This window comes from Podarcis muralis, chromosome 11, assembly GCF_964188315.1.
Source record: "Podarcis muralis chromosome 11, rPodMur119.hap1.1, whole genome shotgun sequence".
NCBI lineage: Eukaryota > Metazoa > Chordata > Lepidosauria > Squamata > Lacertidae > Podarcis > Podarcis muralis.
This window is the reverse complement of record NC_135665.1, coordinates 50707955-50721401: the sequence shown is the minus strand read 5'-3', so window position 1 is coordinate 50721401 and position 13447 is coordinate 50707955. Positions and strand designations below refer to the sequence as shown.

The following is a 13447-nucleotide window of genomic DNA, read 5'->3' as shown; positions in this document are numbered from 1 at the left end:
TTTACCCGGTAATTAGTTTTTTAATAGTTGCACGCCCATGTTTTTAGCTGTTCTTACTTTAAATATAGGGACGTGGGTGGCGCTGTGGGTTAAAGCCTCAGCACCTAGGACTTGCCAATCGAAAGGTCGGTGGTTCGAATCCCCGTGGCGGGGTGCGCTCCCGTCGTTTGGTCCCAGCGCCTGCCAACCTAGCAGTTCGAAAGCACCTTCGGGTGCAAGTAGATAAATAGGGACCGCTTACCAGCGGGAAGGTAAACGGCGTTCCGTGTGCTGCGCTGGCTCGCCAGATGCAGCTTGTCACGCTGGCCACGTGACCCGGAAGTGTCTGCGGACAGCGCTGGCTCCCGGCCTATAGAGTGAGTTGAGCGCACAACCCTAGAGTCTGGCAAGACTGGCCCGTATGGGCAGGGGTACCTTTACCTTTTTACTTTAAATATAGAATGATGGTGATGATGATAAACTTCCACAGAATACAAGTGCCACATAATACCCACTCCACATTTGTAATAACTTTCAAAGTGGCAGCACCTGCACCTTGGAATTCCGTCTATTGTATTAAGATCAAGCCGGTGCTATACTCCTTTCCACGCCTGCTGGAAACATTTTAGACAAGCCTACCCAGAAGATTATAAAGTTGAGACGACCTAAACCAGTTTCAATGTTTTAACCATTGTATGTTGTAAATAGAGACGTCACCTTGCCAACAAAGGTCTGTATAGTTAAAGCCATGGTTTTCCCAGTAGTGATGTATGGAAGTGAGAGCTGGACCATAAAGAAGGCTGATGGCCGAAGAATTGATGCTTTTGAATTATGGTGCTGGAGAAGACTCTTGAGAGTCCCATGGACTGCAAGAAGATCAAACGCATCCATTCTTAAGGAAATCAGCCCTGAGTGCTCACTGGAAGGACAGATCGTGAAGCTGAGGCTCCAGTACTTTGGCCACCTCATGAGAAGAGAAGACTCCCTGGAGAAGACACTGATGCTGGGAAAGATGGAGGGCACAAGGAGAAGGGGGCGACAGAGGACGAGATGGTTGGATAGTGTTTTCGAGGTTACCAGCATGAGTTTGACCAAACTGCGGGAGGTAGTGGAGGACAGAGGTGCCTGGCGTGCTCTGGTCCATGGGGTCACGAAGAGTCGGACACGACTAAACGACTAAACAACAACAACATGTTGTAAATCAGTGCTGTGATTTTTTCCTCAGTTTTATCGTGTTATTTTTTGAGGGTTTGAAAAATGAATTTGATAAATGAAATCTTCGATTTTTAATTTTTTTTATTTAAGATGGTTGATGCTGCACGCATTTCTACGTCCCACGAGTCACCCACACGCTTAAAACGCTCCTCGCTCTCCGAGCGCCTCGCCGCGCGCAGCGCGCTAACTTCACGCACGGCGAGCGCGCGCCCTCACGCGGTCTTTTGGAGTGGGCGGACCGCCGGAGCTCACGTCACTTCCGCTTTTGCAGCGGCGTGGGGCGGGGATAGAAAAGGCAAGCCGAGAGGAAGGCAGTGAGAGCAGCGGGCTCTGAGTGGAACGTGAGTGCCGCTTTTTCCGTTACTCTTCGCGCGCGCTCCCCATCCCTCTTCCCGTGGCTCTTTCTGCGGGGGGCGGGGGGTCACGTTCGAATGGAACTCTCGGCCCTCGCTGTCGCCTGAGCGCGCGGCGCGGCGGTTTGAGCCGCCATGTTGGGCTCCTCGGGACCCGAGTCCCTGGAATGAGAGGCGAAGGCGGCAGCGACGCTCACCCCTGAGAAGCGAGGGAGCCATGGGACAAATAACTGCTCCCTATCGGTGCGGGTCGTCTTCGGACTCCCCATTCCCTAATTCTAAGGGGGTGGAGGGAAACCTGAGGGGAAGAGGCGGAGGCGGCGCAGCAGCCCAGAGGCTGCCATGTTGGGGAAGGGAGGGGGCAGAGAAAGCATCCGAGGGAGGGAGAAAATGGCGGCTGGGAACCGCCCCCCAGCTCGACTTGGCCTGGGGGGATTCCCACCTCACCGCCTTGGCCCAGGTTCCCCTCCCCCCCTCCGGGCTTCATCTACACGGCTGTCTTAAAGCCGCCGTCTCAGGTCCTCCATTCTGTGGTCTTGTCTGTCTGTCTGTCTTTCTCTCTCTTCCCCCCATCTTCATCTTGGCTGGTTACGGGTCCTCGGTCGGCAGAGCACTATACGGCCGTGGGTTCGAGCCCCACGCTGGGCAAAACGGTTCCTGCATTGTAGGGGGTTGGACTAGATGACCCTCGGGGTCCCTTGCGACCAAACGGTTCTCTGATTTTCTTGCAACCTGCTCCTCTCCCGCATTTCCTCCGCATGGGTGTTACTGGGGCCTTGGGCTGCACTGTCTCTCTTCTTTTGCTCAAATGAAGGGACACCCCCCCCCCAACAAAACCATGGCACCTTCTAGGATACCTTGGCCCCAACAGTGACGCGCTCTCTGCATTTTAAGTGACCCGCCATCTGCTTTTCCCTGTGTTGTAGCCTCACCTTCCTGTTCAATCCTCCGCCTCTTGAGTGGCCATTTTGCCCCTTGGGTGCCCTATGTGGCACAGGATTTGAGGCACCATTGGGTGGCAGCAAGAAGCTCAGCAAGTCAATGGCAGAGCCAAGCCTGCCCCCTGGTCTGTTGCCCCCAATTTGGAGCAGTACCAGAACATAGGGTGTGGGATGGCACACTACATACAGTATTGATGTATTGCTTGTAACCATGGGCTTAGTCACATTTTAGTCTATTCCAAGTTCATTTTCCTTCTACATTTACACATGGAGCTGCACTACATCATCTGTTAGCTCCCTCTCCTCTTTAGTCTATAGACTTACATGCACACAGGTCTATATGCTCGTCTTGCCATCGCCTCTCTCCTCCCAAATTCTCTTCCCTTTTGCTCTTTTGAAAATCTTGGTGAATTAAGTGGTAACAGCACGTAAAGTTCTCACTGTACCTTCACACTTCATACAGTGAGAGAAACTCAGATACAGTATGGCTGTAGCACATGCCTCTGAATCCAGAAAGACGGGATGTAACACAGGCGTGTTACTTACAGACATTCTGTCGTCATGTGGGTGGGTCTCAGATGTTCCTGCAAATAAATTGAGGAGGCCAACAAATACGGGGATTTTTATTTAGTTGGGTAAGCTAGTGTGAAAGCCTGTAGTGGTGCAACATAGGTTGGCAGATTTCTTCTTAAACCAGAGGTATTTATGAATGACAGGGCTGTGCTATCCCAGACATTGGTGGGTAGGTTTCTATCTATTAAGCATAACCCTATGCTCTGCATCTCCCCCCCTCCCAAGAATACCAGTTGCATTTTTCAGTCTTGACCGTCTTCTCTCAGTATGCCTATCCTGTTAATCTTCCTGCCCCCAGGACTCCTCCCTTGTAATATCCAGGGATCTACCTGTCTTCTTTATACTGCCCTCCATATCTGTATTTCTAGTGTTTGTCTCTTCCTATTTTTTAATCCATTTTAATTGCCTTGATATGGTATTCCCATTTGCATTGAAACTGCTGGGCTCTGGCTATTTTACTACTTTTTATTCCTTAGAAGCTGGTCTCTGACCGTAATAATAAATTATTATTATTATTACTTTCATCTGCCATTTCCCATGTTTCTTATATTTCACTCAAATTTATACCACAATAAATTTGTGATGGAAGAAAGATTGGATATAATAAACATAATAAATGCCTTTCCCTTTAATTGCCCTAGTGAAGCACCTGAAGCCTGCTTGTTTAATTTTTCTGAGAAGTTAAACATGTCAGTGGTGTGGTGTGGTCAAGCAAATATACTTACCTGGAGAAAAGCAGTATGATCTCTGATGAAGCTGCATATTTAACTGCTTTTTTTCTCCCATGTGTTATCTTTTGGAGCTGGAATCGGAAGCCACGCCTTGCCTAGAGAGAGAGAGCCAGAGGTTCTTTAAAGGGTTGAGTGGGAAGAATTCCTGATAACTGATATATGTAGGGCAACATAAGATGATGTCTGCTGGATCAGACCAAAGGCTCATCCAGCCCAGTATCCTGTTATCCCAGTGGACAACCAGATGCCTGTGGGAAAGCCGCAAGCAGCAGTTTATATTCAGAGGCATCTTGCCTCCAGCAGTAGAGTTAGAACACAGCCATCTTGTTTCATTCTGAAACTGGAATAACAAAATTGGTATTTCATAGAACATATCCATCGGTTCTGTCAAGCCACTTGCAAATTATCACTTAGATTTTGTAGAACATTTTTTCAGCTTCACTCATAAGCAAAAGCATTTATTCAAAGGTGTGATACATTCTGTACTCTGCCACATCTTGTTAGGATTTGTACATAACACCCCAGCTTTGCCTGAGTGCATTATTTACTATTAAACCTTACCACCTGTAAGGCGGATCAGCTTCCTCACAATCCTTGAAAATACAGTGGTACCTCAGGTTACATACGCTTCAGGTTACAGATTCCGCTAACCCAGAAATAGTACCCCGAGTTAAGAACTTTGCTTCAGGATGAGAACAGAAATCGTGCTCCGGCGGCGCGGTGGCAGCAGGAGGCCCCATTAGCTAAAGTGGTGCTTCAGGTTAAGAACGGACCTCCGGAACGAATTAAGTACTTAACCCGAGGTACCACTGTACAGGCGTTTGCTCTCTTCTAAAACAAATACATTTTTACCTAATGCTGTCTCTTACTTGCTACGTTGTTTCAGAAGGTCTAAAGTAACCTGATCCCTACTGTTTCTCCATGCAAGTCATATCCATCTCTCTGCCTTTGCTCTAACAGAAGAATAAGTTCAGCTCTATCAGACTATAACAGTATATATGCTTCAAACAACAGTTGGATAGGATTGCAATGTGTTAATAGTATTGATTTAAGATAAAGTAACATCCTCTATGGGTCTCATTCACTGTCTCAGAAGCAGAGAGGACATCAGTTAACCCTATTTAAAATCTAAGCTACCTAACAACCAAGCATTTTGTGTTTCTCTCCATAGTCATTTATTATGTATCCCTACTGCCACTTTTCCCCAATGGTAAGCCCAATGCCAAGATATGGCTCGTATCCCAATTCTTACTTTGAAGCCCATTTAATTTAATATTACTTTGAAGCCCATTTAATTTCAGTGGAACTTCAGAGCAGTTGTGTGTGAAATGACAATGATGGAGGAGATTGCTTGATGGGAGGGGGTGTGAAATTCTAACAATCACTTAGTGTATGAAGCTTTTTTTAAAACAACAACATTATTTCTTTCCTTCTTAGAATGCCGAAATCAAAAGAACTTGTGTCTTCAAGCTCATCTGCCAGTGATTCGGACAGTGAAGTTGACAAAAAGGTGATTCATTCTCTCTCTCTCTCTCTCTATATATATATATATATACACAAAATATTGAGCAAGAATAAAACAGTGGCATAAGCCACCCAGAAACTAATTTTAGAGTTTATGCTTTCTACTTATACAGAGAACTGTATAAATGGCTAAGACTTGCATATATGCCTAAAAAAACCATAACGGTGTAAAATAAATAGATCTTCAGGGGAGCTGATTTTACAAATCTACTTTCCTTGTTCTTAAAAAGATAATTAAAATGCACTTCTCTTTAATTGAGTCAGTCTTTTGAGGGCATACTTGTGCTACTCATGATTTTTTATTTCATTTTTAAGTTATGGAATATTTGGATCAGAATGGATATCTTGATCAGCACTTGTTCATTTTTTATTCTGTTTGTATTTTTTAAATACATCAATCTATTTTAAGGCAATGACCCTTTAAGACTTTTCATTTCAAGTACACCCACAATTCTGGGCACTTTTCTTTTTCAAGTTCCACTTAAACTGGTATTTAGGACCTAGTTAGGCATGTAGAAGATTGCATAGCTCTCTTGTAGCTGAATGCTTTTTTTAGCAAGCATAGTCAGTAAAGTGGGGGAAGAATGAATCTCTCAGGGATTTTTTTTTTTTTTTTTTTTGGGGGGTACTTAAGGGGTAAGTACTAGCCCAGTTGCTGTTTCTCAAAATGTTGACGTATAGTTACTTCACATTTTAAAGAACTACCATCTGCATATTTACTAATTTGTGGTGCTTTACCAACTTGCTGATGAGGGGAAATGGAGAAGCATAACTGATATAGAAGTGTTTACCACTAAATCTTGGAAAGAATGGATCCCTCTAGCTTGCAGATAAATGTTCTGAACAGCAAACTGTTAACCTTAATGTTCAAATGATCAACAACTAGCTTGGTCCTGAAATGTCATCTCTGAGCAGGATTCCATCCCGCCCATGGCCTGATTCTTCTCTCAGCTACTTGGCTGTACTTGGAGAATTTCACAAAGGTGTTTTTGTTGAACCAGTAGAATGTAAGTGCACCAGACTATGCATTCAAAGCCCCTCATTCTGCCCCTAGGCCACAGAATTTTGCAATTAGGTGAATTTGGCTTTTCATCTAAATATTTTTTAAGCAATTCCCTATGTACCTGCAACTAATATTCTTTTGGTTAGTGGCCCGTTTTTTGTGGACTTGAGGTATTCAGGATTGGCAGCATAGATCAGGGCGGGGTCAAATAGCTTTGGGGTCAAATAGCTTGGGGAGCTTTTGAGCACAAATGAATTGGGATCTTGGTTTGGCCTTTGTCACAGAAGATGGGACAGAAAGGGCAACATTTTTGAGCTGTGGTTTCAAGTGCTGTCGAGTCTGGTATTGCCAGCCCTCAGTCTTTTATACATTATGTCGTAGAAAGTTGCATACATTATTTTGCAATGTTATTTTGCATCTCTTTGATCCAGTTAATCATAAGGGAGTTTACATTTTCATTTGTAAGTTGATATCCTAGCTGCTGGTACAAACAACACTTCTATTGAAGGGAAGTGCCTATTGTTTACCAACACAGTTTGCCAAACATTAAGGGAATTCCTGGATTTACAGTTTCTGGTGGAGATGGAAAGCCCAAGTTATCTAGAGTGAGATACTGGAGTAAACAAACTCAGGAAGTTTCTCAATACAAAGCAAAGCCAATTGACCCCATTCAAGACTGTTCTGAGAGTTTGCTGCAGTTTCACATTGATTTTATCTGGCCTTCTGTAGATGCAACTTTAACATGGTTATATTTTAAGTATGCAGTGATGCAAATAAGGTTTCTTTTTCCTTTTAAGGCCTGCATCGAACCTTGATAGAAAAAGGTTTAGTTTCCCACAATGAGAAAAATGTAGCTTTTACTTAGTAAAATTGTTCTTTGTATGTCAGTATTGTGTCTTCCCTGTGAACATGGGTACTTTTTTGTTAAATGCTTTTCTGGGGCTTTCTCTGATCAAATATTGAGTACATTTGAACACTCTTCCTACACTGTTGTGGGGGAGGGAGGAGAGACATATTGGTGTAAACTTGAAACTACTACTTCTCCAGTAGGTTCTTAATTCACTTTGATTTTTAAATGTCAAGGTGAAAAGGAAAAAACAAGCCGTGCCTGAAAAGCCTGTGAAGAAACAGAAGACTGGTGAAAGCTCCAAAGGTGCCGCCTCCTCCAAGCAAAGTAGCAACAGAGATGAGAATATGTTTCAGGTAACTAGTGGCTCTTACTCTGAGTAGTTGGTGGGATCCCCAGTTCTTGTGTTGTGGGTTGTACATGAATTTTACCTGTCATCATCAGGAAAATAAATAAAGCCAGTGTTCTGTTTTCATGACTTTGCAAGATTGGAATCCTTAAGACGACAGCGAGCTAAACCCATTTACAAGCATCTAGTACACAAGCATTGGCGAACAGATTTAGTTGTAGCTTTCCTAAACTGCTATTTATATATTATATTATAATATTATCTTATATTATACTATACTATATTAGTATACTTACCTTCATCTAAAGAAAAGCTATATGGACTCAGAAGCTTTATGTTCTTGCAGAAACAGTTTTCCCACTACTAGTCAGTGTCAGTAACACAAAGGGAGTGGTGTGAAGTAGGAGAGCTGGAGAAGTAAAATTGATTTTGTTTAAGATCAGTCAGTAGTGGGTCAGGAAGGAAGCTGAACTTCCCCAAGCAACAGTATTTTCCTGTCTGTGGGTTTGGTGGCCTTGCTTGCTGGGAGCTACTGGACTGAAAGATGGGAGCAATTTTAATTTGACTGGCACAGATATGTCAAATCATCTTAGCTTGTCTATGAATGACATGAGTAGAAAGCACATTAAATTCTGCTTCACTGAGGAACTAGTCCATGCCCGTGCGATGCTCACACAAAAACTATACTGAACTTTAATCCGAAAGGAAATGTTGAAAATTGTACTTGAATGGTACATCTGATCTGTTGCCAAATAAATGAAGATTACAGATCTGTTGCCAAATAAATGAAGATTACAGATGGTCTGTGTTATGTTTAACACTACTATCTGTAGTGTGATCCGATAGTTGCTTATGCAGCAAGCGTGAAAGGTTGAAGAGTGTTCTTAATTAAAGGTATGCAGTTTAGAAAGCTTGATTTTGTAATTATCCATTCTTGTACTACTTTGGACAAGCAGTATTCTGGTTGAGCTAGGAACTTTTTGCTTCAAATTACAAGTAGAACTAGGAACTTGTTGGGTGATCTTAAGCAAATTACTGTTATAATAACATTTTGCATGGAGTTTTTTCCCCATTGGTTCTACATGTTTACTCCGAGAGTGGAAAGTAATTGAAGTGTCTGGAGGTGCTGGTGAGGATGGCAAATAAGGAGCAGAGACGGGGGGGCGGGTTAGAGAAGTGGAGGTAGTGGGCTAGGTGTAGGAAATTTTGCCTATGGGCAGGAACTGTGTGTTTCAAAGTCCTGTTCAGTGGCCATGGGCCATTTGCATGGGATTGAGATGTTGCTGCATGCAGAAAAGGGAAGATTATAGCAAGTGAGGAGGCCTGAGCTAATGGAACTTAGTTGTGTATGTTGAAACTCTTAAGCACATAGGAGTCAACATTTAAAAACATTTCAGATGTTACTCCTCGCATTGCAAAATATATTAAGATTATACTATTGATAGCCAAGGCACATCCAAGATGTTCTTGACATCTTCAGTGGTAGAGATTTTGGTAATCCTTTGAAATACAACAGATACAGAAGCTATTCAATCCTGCAAATATGTATGGCATTTTTTGGGGTCTTCAGACAGTTTAGTAATTTTAGAATTATAGGAAGGTGCTTTTGCATCTCGGTGCACTTAGTGTAATATCCTTGACCAAAACTGTTGCACCATATTTTTTTAAATATGGTTCACTGTACTTCTTTTTGAGCTAGGCTTCTGAGAGTATCAGCTGCTATCAATTTTTCTAACTAGCATTCTGCAGGCTGCAGTTTCCTGCTTTAATGCTTTCAGAATCTTTTTTTCTCTTGATGGTGCAACCTGAACACTAATCTTGAAACTGCTTCCATAATGGTTTGGTGTCCTAAGCTAAATACAGGCCTCTAGTTGGAGCCTAGCACATTTTCACTGTACAGTTGTACCTCATTTTGAGTCCGCCCCGTTTAGGGTCCATTTCATTGAACGTCCGCAGCAAACCCAGAAGTTCCGGAACGGGTTACTTCCGGGTTTGCCACACATGAAGAAGTGCTAAATTGCACTTTGCGCATGCGCAGAGCGATGCTCTGTCGAGCATCCCTTTCGTCAAGTGTCCGGGGCTCCAGAACAGATCCCGGACGCAAAAAGAGGTACGACTGTACTTGGTTTACAATAGCATATTCTAATAATGTAATGTATATGTTTTTCCTTTTTTCATACCTTGCTGTTCTTGGTGAAATGGAAATCAGCTTGGTTGCCTTTCATTTAAGGTTACTTCCAGATGCTAATCATAATCTCATATATGCATAAGTTTGAAGATCAAAATTTACTGAACTTGTGTGTATCTACCCAATTTTTCAATTTGAATGTGGATTCATATTTCTGAAAGCCCAAGGCTAGGATGATGATTTCATCCTCATTAGTAAAGGGCTGAAGGTGATTGAGTTTTTTTTATATTCCTTGACAATATTTCTATTAAAAAAGCACGCTTCTGAGAAAAAGGAAATAAATCAGTTTGGTTTAGCAATAACTTCTGCAGAAAGATTTGGCTTCTCCTGTCTCTTCGAGCTGTCGTTGCTTGTTAGTTGTAAGAGATTTCACTGAGAAGAAACACTTGATCCCATAATCTCTAAAATAAACTCTAGTCTTTGTATCATACACAAGACCTTAATAGTGCTTGAAGAGCTGTATCATGTGTTTGGTGAAATAATGATTTAGTTCTCTAATTTGTTGACAGATTGGTAAAATGAGATATGTCAGTGTTCGTGATTTTAAAGGTAAAGTCCTAATTGATATTAGAGAATACTGGATGGATCAAGAAGGTGAAATGAAACCTGGCAGAAAAGGTAATTCTTATGTTGTCTGCATGGTGACTACAGTTTTTGATAATACGTTATGCACTATAATGGGTTCTTGGGCCCCATACCTAAACATCTAAGTCAGGGTAACTAGGTGTAGTAATAATAGTAGTAGTAGTAATAATAATTAATAATAATATATTATTTATACCATGCCCATATGGCTGGGTTTCCCCAGCCACTCTGGGCGGCTCCCAACAGAATAATAAAGGATTGGGAGTACAGTCCATTCTTCCACATCATCAGTATTACTTAGATATACCAGACACGATATAGCAAGACACATCTACCAAAATTCCCTGTTCTACACAGCTACTAAAGGCATACAGATTCTGTCCTTTTTCACATTCAGTCACACTATATTTAACTAGTTTGTGTGAAGTGGCCAATCTGAACGCAACCAAACATTCCTTTGTTTCCCTGCTCTTGGTTTGCCTACCCTCAAAGTAGATACAGACAGGTTGGACATAGACCTATTTGGAGGTTCCTGTTTCTCTGGCCCCAGCAGTTCTGGTGCCCATTCATGTTTGTTAGGTTATTGGCTTAGGGATCTAACTTAAGATCACCACCTGCCTCTCATTTTGCACACATTCCCTTCCATCCCCACCCAATGATGTTTTGGCATTGCATATAACTCAAAGTTCTCAAAGTGAATTTTGAGCTGCGTTCAGTTTTGTTTTGTTTTGATCCTGTTGACAGAAATCCTAGGTGATGCCAGGCCTGAGCAGGTGAGAAAGGAAAGAATATCATGCAGTCTTGTAGATCCTTAAACTGTCTGTGCAAGACTTTCAGCTGATCTGTGCTCTAGCTATGCCTACTGAAATACAAAAATAAATAAATGATTCTGAACATAGAATGCAAATAAATGGGCAGGCTGACTTGCATATCTGTCCTGTATGCCCTTCCTGGTCATACTGTTTGCACTCTGTGTGGTTTCCATTCAAAGAGCAGGAAACAAGTAGGTCAAAAGGAGACAAAGTTCCTTGAATAACTAGCCGTTTGTTTGGATTGTACTGTCAGTACTGGTCCTACTAATCTTTCAGTCTGTTGTTTGGATGGTAACAGTGTGCTGAATCAGCATGTCACAACCCCTCCAGCTTTTAAGGCCTTTGAGGCTTAGGTATGTATCTGCTTTAATATTCTGTGGCTGTTAATATCTAGGCACTTTTAAACTGGGCTGAGAAACTGCAAGTAACATTTTGATGAGTGTTTGAAGTCTTAACTACAACAAGCTCTGCTGTGTATAATGTTACAAGTGAGCCATGTCAAGAGTGACTTCCAGGTAACTTGTTTCTCTGGTCTTGTGTAAATACTTGGCTTGGTAGAATTCCTGAAGAGGGATTATCTACTTTGTACTGCATAAATTTTGACTTGGATCATAGAGGCGCTGATTGCCCTTGACCCCCCAACTCTTCTGAGATCCTACCTTTCAAGTTCCTTGTCCTCAAATCTGCATTTTTTAATACAAAAGTTGAGGTTCTCTTGAAGCATCTCTGCATTGTGAATTCTGCAGTTGCATAAGTGTGTTTATAGCATAAGTGTGAATTTGTAATAATCTCCAAGGATTTGTTTTGGTTTACTTTAGGTATCTCTCTAAATCCAGAACAGTGGAGCCAGTTGAAGGAACAGATTACTGATATTGATGAAGCAGTAAGAAAACTGTAAAGATGAGCCATGCAGAAACTCTACTGTTAGAGGTTTAAGTAGTCTTTTTACATTGGCATTCATTTTCTAAACTATTTGTTTTCCAAGCTATTGTATATTTGGATTGCAAAACAATTTGTAAGATGAGCGCTTTTTTTAATGTGCATTAAAAGTGTATTCTGGGTGAAGTTACAAATGTGTATACTTTTATTAAACAGGTGTTACGTTCTCACATCATGGTGTAAAATAAAACACATTCAATTAATACTCTGAGTAAGTTACAGTTGTCGGTGGCCTTCTTGACTGAAATACTCTAACATGAGGGAGATTCCTTGTTTGCTTTAATAACAAGAAACAAAAGTAACCCACTGTAGGCTTAAACTTTTTTTTTAGTTTACTTTCCCAGTTAATTTAATCTACTGTGTTGCTTTGAAGATATAATCAATTCCTGTACTTCTAGTGTACTTTAGGAATTCGGCCCATGTTTCCAAAAATCAGTTTTCTTTTGCAGTGGTCTGGCTATTCACGCTTGTTCTTCAGTTTCTCTGTAACAGTGGTGTCCTCTTATCTTTTTTGGCTATGGTAAAACTGTCAGTTTGTATTTATTTTAACATAAGGCAATGCAAGTTTGTTTTTCCATGCTTTCTCTGTAAAGAGGACTAGTTTAAGCAGTGGCTAGATGGCCATTTATCATGGATGCTTTAGTTAAGATTTCTGCATCGCAGGAGGTTGAACTAGATGACCTTCGGGGTCCCTTCCAACTGTACAATTCTGTGATTCTATATTAACACAAAAATGCTATATTTTCTTCTGTGTCATTGGTATGTGGCTGCAGGTGCCCAATAGCTCCTGAAACCAAGGCTTCAGTTGCCAAAACGGAATGTCTAGTAGTAATTTGGGGGCAAAACGATTCCAAAGTCTTAATCACAGTCAGTGCATCATTTGAAAATAATATCAGGCAATTATCAGTAGGGACATGGGTGGCACTGTGATCTAAACCACTAAGTCTCTTGGGTTTGCCGATCAGATGGTTGGCTGTTCGAATCCACGCAATGGGGTGAGCACCTGTCATTGTCCCAACTCCTGCCAAGCTAGCAGTTCAAAAGCACGCCAGTGCAAATAGATAAATAGGTAACCGCTGCAGCAGGAAGGTAAACTGCGTTTCCATGTGCTCAGGTTTCCATCACGGTGTTCTGTTCCGCCAGAAGTGGTTTAGTCATGCTGGCCACATGACCCGGAAAGCTGTCTGTGGACAAACGCCAGCTCCCTTGGCCACAAGCAAGATGAGCAGCAAACCCCATAGTCGCCTTTGACAAGAAAGACTTTTTAAAAAATGTCCAGGGGTCCTTTACCTTTACCTTTACCCTTTTACCTAATTATCAGTTAAACATCTGGCTAGTTCATGAGCTAGGTTAAGAGCTTTAAGAAATTAAAAAAAGAGAAGACATTTTATCCAGGGGCAGTCCACAT

At 42.0% G+C, this 13447-nt stretch overlaps 1 protein-coding gene across 2 annotated transcripts; it reads left to right on the top strand.

The window, feature by feature from the left end:
* Positions 1-1376: 1376 nt before the first annotated feature.
* On the top strand, positions 1377-12250 carry SUB1 (SUB1 regulator of transcription). 2 transcript variants are annotated; one of them, XM_028748746.2, is made up of 5 exons: positions 1377-1535; positions 5230-5302; positions 7403-7522; positions 10213-10321; positions 11919-12250. In XM_028748746.2, the coding sequence occupies exons 2-5, from the start codon at positions 5231-5233 to the stop codon at positions 11996-11998; spliced, it is 381 nt and encodes a 126-aa protein (XP_028604579.1). In that variant the 5' UTR covers positions 1377-1535; position 5230; the 3' UTR covers positions 11999-12250. The 2 variants fall into 2 exon arrangements, with proteins under 2 accessions (XP_028604579.1, XP_028604578.1); XM_028748745.2 differs by lacking the exon at positions 1377-1535 and adding an exon at positions 1658-1790.
* The last annotated feature ends 1197 nt before the right edge of the window (positions 12251-13447 follow it).

Excerpts from the sequence above, each read along its gene's own strand:
- SUB1 (XM_028748745.2), top strand. The coding sequence starts at position 1,765 with ATGGGACAAATAACTGCTCCCTATCG. Across the intron at positions 7,523-10,212 it reads GAGATGAGAATATGTTTCAG|ATTGGTAAAATGAGATATGT; the intron begins GTAACTAGTGGC and ends ATTTGTTGACAG. Across the intron at positions 10,322-11,918 it reads AATGAAACCTGGCAGAAAAG|GTATCTCTCTAAATCCAGAA; the intron begins GTAATTCTTATG and ends GGTTTACTTTAG.